This window comes from Bufo bufo, chromosome 4 (assembly GCF_905171765.1).
Source record: "Bufo bufo chromosome 4, aBufBuf1.1, whole genome shotgun sequence".
In the NCBI taxonomy this organism is placed as follows: Eukaryota; Metazoa; Chordata; class Amphibia; order Anura; family Bufonidae; genus Bufo; species Bufo bufo.
Genome location: NC_053392.1, coordinates 411,835,137 through 411,846,848, shown reverse-complemented (window position 1 = coordinate 411,846,848; position 11,712 = coordinate 411,835,137). Strand labels below are relative to the sequence as shown.

General features: G+C 39.1%; 1 protein-coding gene across 2 annotated transcripts in view; it reads left to right on the top strand.

The window, feature by feature from the left end:
- The first annotated feature begins 570 nt into the window (after nucleotides 1-570).
- Nucleotides 571-11,712, top strand: part of LOC120997203 (protein unc-93 homolog A-like) — a 72,715-nt gene continuing 61,573 nt past the window's right edge. Inside the window, exons 1-2 of one of the 2 annotated variants that reach the window (XM_040427197.1) lie at nucleotides 571-660; nucleotides 8,225-8,365. In XM_040427197.1, coding sequence (XP_040283131.1) covers nucleotides 8,276-8,365 — 90 coding nt within the window. In that variant the 5' untranslated portion in view covers nucleotides 571-660; nucleotides 8,225-8,275. Of the gene's footprint in view, nucleotides 665-8,224; nucleotides 8,366-11,712 lie in introns of both variants that reach the window. The other variant, XM_040427196.1, reaches the window with a different exon arrangement.

The following is an 11,712-nucleotide window of genomic DNA, read 5'->3' as shown; positions in this document are numbered from 1 at the left end:
GGGGGCATTATTATTACTGGGGGCACAATAAGAAAGCTTTATTATTGGTGGACACATAATAGTGGGCATTATTATTACTGGGGCAATTGTTACTGGGGCTCACTGTGGTATTTTGCTCTGCTGGGGCAGTATTTTGTGCTATGGTATTTGGTTATGCTGGGCAGTATTTTCTGCTGCATTGTGGTATTTGTTTCTTTTGGAACAGTTATTTGTGCCACACTGTGGTATTTGCTTTTACTAAGGCAGAAAATACTACACTATGGTTTTACTAGCCCTACCTTCTTGTATTGGAACTGCCTACAATATGGAGCCACCTTTACTTTTTTTTTCAGGGCCATTTCAGGCTTCCATTCCGCCCACGATGCCAGTGTTTATGCATGATTACAGGTGTGCTAACATGTTGAAATAGTGTTTTCCATACATAAATAAATGCTAAGCAGCTATCTAAGAATGTATTGACTAAAACAAGGAAAGGATTAACCTAGAGGAAATTACTATAATTTGTCAGGGTGTGCGTCACAGTGCTTTTGCTATAAAAGCTGGCTTCATCATTCATACCTGAACTTGTGTCTGAGATAGCTATACATATTATTTGACAACTGCTGACCATTATTTAGAGTGTAATACACGGACCAAGAATCCAGTCAGGAATTATCTTGTGTGAGTAAGTGCATCTTTCCTTTCTTTTCTATTTGTGGTATATTTGACATACATAATATTAAGTTTAATGTATTATTATAGAATTTAATGATTGTTTTCTATTTTATTTTAATTACTAATTAGATTTATTCAATTTTAATAGTATATTTACTTATGTATTATGTTTTTATGAGACCAAATGACTTTGCAATTTTTTTGGTTTTTGACTTCACTTCTCCAGTTTGTAGCAGTCTGTGGTCTGCTAATAGTATCCAGATACCAGACTAAAATAATATCAGATTCTTCCTATCAGGAACATCTTAAAAAATAAAACAGTTGCTACTTGAAAAGGTTGTCCTACCAGAACTACCACTTTTCATATGTCCCTTTATTAGTTAGAGAGAAGCATTAAAGAATATTTTCCCTAGATATCAGTAATTAGTGTTGCTGTACTTGTAATGTGTTGGACTAATATTGAATATAATGAAAAACTGAAAGAGTGACCAATATTAAATTGTTCTGTATTAATCAATATTTGATCAGTAGCGCATAATTGGTAGTTCAGTTTGCAATCATACCTAGTTCCTCAGGTGGCCCAGAGGCCAGACTACCATATAGGAGAACAGCATCATAATAAAGTGGCAAGAGCAGTTCTGTGATTCAAGGTAATTGTACAGTACTATGATACCTGTAAAGCTATGTCACTATTGAAAAGTGATTTACCATTAGGAGACAAGCTCACCAGAACTCCAGCTCTTTGGACATTGACCAGGACATATACCATTGACGGTGTAATCTAGTGGCAAGATCTTAGAGTGGCCTGGGTAGGTCATATTGCAGTTCGTACTCATTAGACTAAGTGATTCTTCATTAGGACAGTGATATATAGGTGGTAGCACTCGGACTTGAGCACTTTTGCGGTGACAGTCTTAGAAAGATCATTAGTGCGGATACTATAATTTAAATGTTATACAACAGAGGCAGCAATGAATGCAACAGAATAGTTATCATTAATAAGTGGGTCTGCTTTGACATAATATTTCTATTGTTAAGGTTGATATATACAGTACAGACCAAAAGTTTGGACACACCTTCTCATACAAAGAGTTTTCTTTATTTTCATGACTATGAAAATTGTAGATTCACACTAAAGGCATCAAAACTATGAATTAACACATGTGGAATTATATACATAACAAACAAGTGTGAAACAACTGAAAATATGTCATATTCTAGGTTCTTCAAAGTAGCCATCTTTTGCTTTGATTACTGCTTTGCACACTCTTGGCATTCTCTTGATGAGCTTCAAGAGGTAGTCCCCTGAAATGGTTTTCACTTCACAGGTGTGCCCTGTCAGGTTTAATAAGTGGGATTTCTTGCCTTATAAATGGGGTTGGGACCATCAGTTGCGTTGAGGAGTAGTCAGGTGGATACACAGCTGATAGTCCTACAGCTAAGTAAAGAAAAACAAGTGGCCATCATTACTTTAAGAAATGAAGGTCGGTCAGTCAGTCAGCCGAAAAATTGGGAAAACTTTGAAAGTAAGGGCTATTTGAAGGAGAGTGATGGGGTGCTGCGCCAGATGACCTGGCCTCCACAGTCACCGGACCTGAACCCAATCGAGATGGTTTGGGGTGAGCTGGACCGCAGAGTGAAGGCAAAAGGGCCAACAAGTGCTAAGCATCTCTGGGAACTCCTTCAAGACTGTTGGAAGACCATTTCAGGGGACTACCTCTTGAAGCTCATCAAGAGAATGCCAAGAGTGTGCAAAGCAGTAATCAAAGCAAAAGGTGGCTACTTTGAAGAACCTAGAATATGACATATTTTCAGTTGTTTCACACTTGTTTGTTATGTATATAATTCCACATGTGTTAATTCATAGTTTTGATGCCTTCATAGTCATGAAAATAAAGAAAACTCTTTGAATGAGAAGGTGTGTCCAAACTTTTGGTCTGTACTGTATGTACGACTATATTGCATTTTCTTAATAATTTTTTTTGCAGTTGACACTTGTGAGATGTTATTATGTTGTTTAACGACCCACCATTCTCTCTGACTCTATAGCCTTGTGTACATTATAACAAACAACTCAAGGCCCCTTTACATTGCTTAACTGAGTAGGTGATTGATGGAAAGGAAGCAAAGTCGTCAGTGAAGAAGACCACTACATTTATATGCAGGGATCTCCTCCACAGTTTGTAGAGGAGTGATCACTAAAGGTCCCTTTAAATGGGACGACAGAGCAGCAGATTGTCAGGAAGGAAATGTTCCTTCCCGACAATCGCCTGCTCGTCAGCGGAGGAGGACAGCTATATTTATATGCAGCAATCTCTTCCAAACTATAGGGAGGAGTGATCGCTAATGCCATCACTCTTCCCCATACTGACCGATTGTTGGCCAGCAGCAGATCGTGTTTACACAGCATGATCTGCTGCCAGTAAACAATAATTTTTGTGTGCACAAATGATCGAATTACCCGATGAATGAGTGTTTTTACTCATTCATTGGGTAATTGGCAGCACATTTAGACTGACAGATATCGTTAACGAATATTATCTTTGAGATTCTCAGCCCATGAAAAGGGCCCTTATTGCCATTTCTCTTCCCCATACAGAATCATTGTTTTTGGGCAGCAGAGTGCTGTTTAGATAGTATGGTCTGCTGCCAGCAAATGATTTAGGTGACTGCATGAGCATTTCATCAGGCAATTGGCGGCACCTTTACACAGGCAGATTATCCATAATGGGCTGAATGCTTGTTAGCGATAATTTGCCCGATATTCAGGCAGTATTAAGGGGCCTTTCCTTTTTATTGACCCACTGCTTATCTTCTATTTACCTTCTCTATTTACTAGACTGATCTGAAATCTAAAAATAAACCTCAGTACTTATGGACAGTGTAGACAACCAATGGTCATGGTGGTATTCATCACCATAATAATAGGAACTGCATGCCATTTAGAAGGTGCCATGCAATAGGATTCTTCAATCCAATAAATAGTGAATACATTTTGATTACACTTCTTTTAATGTAAAAGAAATTAAATTTTTATTGATCATATCATATCAAATGATATTCATGTACATATTGTGTATATTCCTCTCAGCATTTAGATATACTGTAGTTTCAGGCATTAAAGTGTCCAAACAATATGAACACAACATTACAGTGTAATAAGACTGTTCTTGTCAGCTCATTTTGCAGAACTACAAAGCTTATGGATACTTAGCACAGCTTACATGACAGTTTTAAAATGTTTAATGAACTGGTTAATGAGGCATGATGGTTGCTAAATTTGATTACTCATCAGATCCTCAGATAGCTTTTAAGTCTGTTATAAGTCTTCTGGTGATAATATTTACACCATTGTCAAGTGACTAATTTGTTCCTCTGAGAATATAGATGTTTACAATTTAGATGTTTCATCTCTCTTTCTAAGTGTCTTCAGAGAATTGCAGAATATCTTGAAATTCTTTTTGGGTCGGATTCTAACAGATCAGTTGGAATATTTGATTCTGGAGCATATAAATTCTAATTGAGCTGAAAGTGCTCCAATTGGTCTGAAAATGTGTTTAACACTCTGAGGTCTTCCAGGACTCATATTGTTTCTCTCTTGTCTTTCACTCTTTTTAATTTTTCTAATACCTTTTTTCTCTCTTTCCCCTTTCTAGGTCTTTAAAACATAGTGAGCATTAGTATTTGAAATATACCGTATAGATATGGGTAAATGCATCCAAACAATTTTAAAAACAAGTTCCATAGGCCAACCTCTGAGGCCAAAATATACCCTACTTTCAATATTTGAAAAGCTATTAACATGTTTTTAGCAAAAAAATGCACACAATTGCACGGTGTCTAGAGCAACTATGATGCTCAAAACATCATTAGCTAGTAGATTTACACTTTAAAAAATATTATTTGAGTTGCCAGCTGGCCCTTGCACTAAAAAAACTGAGTACTCCGGTGGTGACGTCTCGTGTACAGGCTTCTACCTGCCTTACGGAGTGGCCCGGCTCTGTACACGAAACGTCAGAGCCTTGTGTGCCTGCCCCCCCCTTTCTCTCCTCTGGCTGCTGCGGTTCCTGTGAGGAATCGCGCATGCGCAATCCTTACCAGTGCTGGCAGCCGTGCAGAAAAATTCAACAGTGTGCCCGCTCCCTCCCTGTGATCCTATCTAAGCTATATGACAGCTATATGTATCTAAGCTATATGACATCTAGACATAGTAACATAGTAACATAGTACATAAGGCCAAAAAAAGAAATTTGTCCATCCAGTTCGACCTGTCATCCTGCAAGTTGTTTCAGAGGAAGGCAAAAACAAAACAAAAAAAACCCTCTGAGGTAGAAGCCAATTTTCCTCACTTTAGGGGAATAAAAAAATTCCTTCCTGACTCCAATCAGGCAATCAGAATATCTCCCTGGATCAACGACCCCTCTCTAGTACCTATAGCCTGTAATATTATTACACTCCAGAAATACATCCAGGCCCCACTTGAATTCCTTTATTGTACTCACCATCACCACCTCCTCAGGCAGAGAGTTCCATAGTCTCACTGCTCTTACTGTGAAGAATCCTCTTCTATGTTTGTGTACAAACCTTCTTTCCTCCAGACGCAGAGGATGTCCCCTCATCACAGTTACAGCCCTGGGGATAAATAGATGATGGGATAGATCTCTGTACTGACCCCTGATATATTTATACATAGTAATTAGATCTCCCCTCAGTCGTCTTTTTTCTAAAGTGAATTACCCTAATTTTGATAATCTTTCAGGGTACTTTAGTTGCCCCATTCCAGTTATTACTTTAGTTGCCCTCCTCTGGACCCTCTCCAGCTCTGCTATGTCTGCCTTGTTCACAGGAGCCCAGAACTGTACACAGTACTCCATGTGTGGTCTGACTAATGATTTGAAAAGTGGTAGGACTATGTTCTCACCACGGGCATCTATGCCTCTTTTGATGCAACCCATTATCAAAAGCCCTCAAATGGATCTCACAAGCGGAACCCCAAACGCAAGTGTGAAAGTAGCCTGACTTGCATTATTCCTTCCCATGTGCAAAACTTTACATTTGTCAGTGTTAAACCTCATCTGCCACTTATCTGCCCAAGCCTCCAGTCTATCCAGATCGCTCTGTAGTAGTATACTGTCCTCTTCAGTGTTAATTACTTTACACAGTTTAGTGTCATCTGCGAAAATTGATATTTTACTATGCACTATGCAAGCCTTCTACAAGATCATTAATAAATATATTGAAGAGAATAGGGCCCAATAATGACCCCTGAGCTACTCCACTAGTGACAGTGACCCAATCTGAGTGTGTACCGTTAATATAACCACCCTCTGTTTTCTATCATTGAGCCAGTTACTTACCCACATACAGACGTTTTCTCCCAGTCCGAGCAGTCTAATTTTATATACTAACCTTTTATGCGGTACAGTGTCAAATGCTTTGAAGAAGTCCAGATACACGACATCCATTGATTCGCCGCTGTCAAGTCTAGAACTTACCTCCTCATAGAAACAGATGAAATTAGTTTGGCATGACCGATCCCTCATGAAGCCATGCTGATATGGCGTTATTTGCTTATTTCCATTGAGATGCTCTAACATAGCATCTCTCAGAAAAAATTCAAACAGTTTACCCACAACAGATGTTAAACTTACCGGCCTATAGTTTCCAGGCTCTGTTTTTTGCACTCTTTTTGAATATTGGCACCACATTTGCTATGCGCCAATCCTGTGGGACATTCCCTGTCAGTATAGAGTCTGCAAATATCAGAAATAAGGGTCTGGCAATGACATTACTTAATTCCCTTAGGATACGGGGGTGTATACCATCCGGTCCTGGCGATTTGTCTATTTTAATCTTTTTAAGTCGCTGTTGTACTTCTTCCTGGGTCAGACAGGACACTTTTAATGGGGAATTTATTTTTACATTCAGCATTTCATCTGACAGTTTATTTTCCTCAGTGAATACATTGGAGAGAAAAAAATATTTAACAGCTTTGCTTTACACTTTAAAAAATATTATTTGAGTTGCCAGCTGGTACTCCGGTGGTGACATCTCGTGTACAGGCTTCTACCTGCCTTAGGGAGTGGCCCGGCTCTGTACACGAAACGTCAGAGCCTTGTGTGCCTGCCCCCCCCTTTCTCTCCTCTGACTTCCGCGGTTCCTGTGAGGGATCGCGCATGCGCAATCCTTACCAGTGCTGGCAGCCGTGCAGAAAAATTCAACAGTGTGCCCGCTCCCTCCCTATGATCCTATCTAAGCTATATGACAGCTATATGTATCTAAGCTATATGACAGCTATATGTATCTAAGCTATATGACGGATATATGTATCCTGATTTTTTCCCCCCATAACTCGGAAAACCCCTTTAAACCTGTATTTATCAGGCAATTCAATCTACCTAACTACATATATGTTCCTAATCCCTAATATTGTACCTGCAAGACCCTTAAAGGGGTTTTCTCACTTCAGCAAGTGACATTTATCATGTAGAGGAAGTTAATACAAGGCACTTACTAATGTATTGTTATTGTTCATATTGCTTCCTTTGCTGGCTGGATTTATTTTTCCATTACATCATACAGTACTCGTTTCCATGGTTAGGAGTTGGACCACCCTTCAATCCATTAGTGGTGGTCATGCTTGCACACATGCTATCTCTGTGGTGATCAGGACCGTGGAAGCGTACATAGGCTTGTGCTTTTTCCTATAGTGTGCAAGCACGGCCACTGCTGCGTGAATTTGCAGGGTGGTCGTAACCATGGAAACAAGCAGTGTATAATGTGATGGAAAAATGAATCCAGCCAGCAAAGGAAGCAATATGGATGATAACAACACATTAGTAAGAGTTTGTTTTAACTTCTACATAATACTGTAAATGCTATTTGCTGAAATTACACAATGTTGATACTCCAAGAAGCAGTGGCGTACATAGAGAAGTAAGGGTACCACAGCAAGGATCAAGGACCATTGGGCCACATTTCAACTGCCTTATTTGCTAAAAGTTGTTCCTTTAGACTAGAGGGTAGAGTCCTGACCAAGTTTTCACCTCCAGTAGAAGAGGAGATGATCCCAACTAAGACTGGGCCCCCTCTTGCCCTGGCAAGCAGTTGCATGGTCTGCCGCTATGGTAATTATGCCCCTGCCAAGAAGGGTGAGAGCGGGCAATGATTGTTCCTGACTGCTGCCTGCCTGTTAGCTGCATTTGTATGCAGCCATATATGATGTGATTTGTCGCTAACAATAATTTTATGTGCCACATAAAAGATGCTAAACCTGATGAACAACCAATCGGCGGCACATTTACAAGGAGCATTTATTAGTAACAAGCATTCATATAAATGCTTATGCCCAATAATTGATAATTGTGTACCTAGGAATAATTTCTACAGAATATTGAAATGAGAAATGAACATCATTTTATTATATATGATCAAGGGAATACTTTAGCAGATTTTTTTTTATATCTGTACAGTCTTATGGGCACATGTCCCTGAAATTCAGAAAATGATCATATAATACATGGTTGAATTTATATGCAAAATTTTATTATAACTTAATTTTTAATTTCAGCACTTACAAGACTGACAATACATCATAACCCGAAAAAATAAAGGCTACAGAATGCAATGTTCAAAACTCAAAAACATTCTTGTTTTGTCATTTGGAATCCTGCTTCTATATACTGCTTATATGGGGCTTCAGACTCTGCAGGTACAGTAACAGCTTGTGTGAAAAATTATTAGAAGTAAATATGGACAAGACAATTCGTGTTTAGCGTGAATATTCGAATCGCAAATTTTAATCGTGAATATCGCCACTTCGAGAATTCGCGATTATTTAGAATATAGCTCTATATATTCATATTCACAAATATTCTAATTGCACTTAGCAACATCCCTAGCAACCAATAGGAAAGTTTCCTATAGGAGTAGTGTTGATAGCGAATTTTCGTATCGTGAATTTTATCGTGAATTTTCTCATTGCCGATTTTCGCAATCAAAAAAATAATGACTGAAGATCGCGAATTCTCGAATTCGCAAATATATGACGAATATTCGCCCAAATATTTGTGAAATATCACGAAATTCTAATATTGCCCCTGCCGCTCATCACTGAAGACAATATAACATCAAAGTCTACCTTTTTAAAAAGTTGAGAAAGATTGTTGTGTTAATCTTGTACTAATCATGTCCTCACTGACCATGCATCGCAGTTCCACTTAAAAACAGCAGGCATCAAAGAAAAAAATTGTCATGTATCGGTAGGATTTACTATCACGTACTCATCGATGGGGATATAACCGCTCTGACTCTGATCACTAGAATGAAGGGGTCTCGGTTAGAGTTAAGCAAACTTCTGTTTTCAAGTTCGGCGTACAAGGTTTGGGTTCGGGATATCTAGGAATTTTGTTATGGATTCCGCTACCACAGACCATAACTTAGTCCCGGTGCCAGTACAGCACACTTACATCTTCTGTTTATTTTGTGCATATCCCTAACTGAGCTGGTGGAACAGCATCTCCTCATCCACTTGAGTTGCAACCCCCCATCCCCACTGTACACTGAAATGTAGCACTGTACAAAGATTAGGGATTATTGGTGCTCCCAGTAGCCAGACTCTTTCTGATCAGTAAGTTGTTACATATCTTGGCAGTGCCCTGCACTGCTGCAACTCAAGCAAATGAGAAGTAGGTTTAACAGGTGAACAGTGCAAAAACGAAGTCACCACTGCTCTGTTCCAGCACTGAGGCCCCTGTTCTCGCTCCTTCCGATCCTGAAGTGTGACATTCCATTTGCAATGACATCCACTTTCACTGGCCTCAGCAGTGATGTATCCTCAAGCTGTATGTGACCACTGATACACAGCAGTCATGTGTCACCTGGGGACACGCCCATACTGAGGCCAGTGAATGATTACAATAATGCTTGTGACTACCTACAGTACAGGATCTCACTTCCAAAAGAAGAGGGCACTGGGTTCCTAATTCTGAAAAGGAATAGGGGTGTATAGGCAAGTTCCTTTTTTTCTTTCATTAATAAACTTTCAAGCCACATCTAAAATTCCTTTGAGTCAGACAACCATTTTAATTTGACTGAAAACATAATTAAAGCTTGTTCTGACTTACATGTATATGGTTATAAGAAGCTTGCTCATGCTTTTACTATACAAATATTACTGCATTACTAATTTCATTCATATAGGTGTGGAAGACATATGGTTACCAATCAGAAATAATTATTTCCTAATAATCTTCTTTTTGATACGAAATGATGCATGCAATCCTCAGCATTCATAGCACCTATGCATCATTTATGACAATTGCTACATACCTACTATGAATCTTTATTTACACATATAGCATCATCAATATAAATGGATCTTCATGACCTCATGTATGGGATGCAGCAATCTGTGCATTTAAATGTAATATTTAGTCATTTAGAAAGCATTACATGAAGGTAGAAATAATCTGTGTCACAGAGGTGTGTTTGGCTCTTCCCTTCTAATTCTCAACCATTTTCTTCCAAGCGAAATAATGGATGACAAACTATTGTACAAGCTATAATTATTATGTAGATTTACTGTAAAGCAGTGAAACCATTTTACTAGCTAAATAACCGACCACATACCAGCAGTGAAATAGTGTTCCTATATCCATTACTAACCTTTGTGTTCTCATAGCATTTTAACTTTGTGAGCAATATTAATACATAAAGAACTATAACTTAAGTAACTCTCAGCATATTTAAAAATGTATTGAAACATGAAATTTTACTTAAAACAACTGTATTTAGAGTTTATGCACATTTAGTGCTCACACCTGCTATGTTCAATATGGCTAAAGCTGCCTATTGACTTGAGGGTATACAAAAGATACATATGATTTTGGCCATGCAGTAAAAAAATGCTTTTGAAAACGCACCTGGTTTTACCATAATTGCTGTGGTTCTGTGATGTGGTTATTGGCCATTCAGTTTATGCGAGTGAAATACATTTATGTTGCATTTTTAACCTGGCAAAAATGCATGCCAATTAACCACCTCACAAAACCATAGCAGAGCTGGTAAAACTGAATGTGGTTTAAAATGCTTTTTTTTTTTTTATTCAATTTTGACTGTGTGGTTAAAAACATCTCAAAATTAAAAACTAATTCACAAGTCTGAAGGCATCTCCATCAATGGGTCTCCCTCAAGATTCATTTCCTTAAGTGAAAAACAGACAAGATGTGGACATCATATGTGAGGCTTTGTTCACACCTCAGTGTTTTGTCAGTTATTTCCATCAGTGATTTGTGAGTTTAAACCACAGAACAGGTGCAGATCTTTCCTTTCCTTTCCCTTCCCTTACGTCCTAACCAGCAGCACAAGTGGGGAGTTCTGCCCATAATTCAGTGCTTTTTTTCTCTGTCCCTGTGGACAGTAGGACGGGTCAGGCTACGGCCTGTCACTTTAAAAATACTTTTGTTCTCTTGATCGATTTTTTCCTACGGCTTGTCTCATGGTCCTACCTTGTGGCCATAAAGTCGCTCCAGTCCCCTCTGCTCATCGTTGCGATCCGCCGCACGTTGCACTTGCGGTAGAGGCAGTACAGGCTACAGGGGCGGAGCCTATCGGCGCTCGGCCACCTACAGGGCTTGGGTCGCCGGCGTCTCTTTTCCGGCTCCTGCTGCATGCTGCACGGCCAACAGGAAGTGCGTCAATGACGACTTCCGGTTTCGGCCAGCTGTATTAAACTTAAAACGCAAGTGTATTTTAGTTTTATGAGCCCTGCGGGCTGCATATTTTATGGTATATAATATGTATATATGTTTTAAAAGCTTATATTCCCAGGGGAAAGATAAAGTGAGGCGGTGCTATCACAGAGGGGGCCGATCTAAGGTTATGGGTGGAGCTATCCACCTATATAAGTCCACAACAAGAGGAGTACTTCTTCTTTCTGAGCAGAGAGCTAAGGCTACAGTTCTGTGCCTGCTAACTACTACTGAGAGCTAAAGCTACAGCCTGTGGCTATTACTACTAAACTGAAAATTTCTTTTCAGATGGCATCTCCTAACGGTG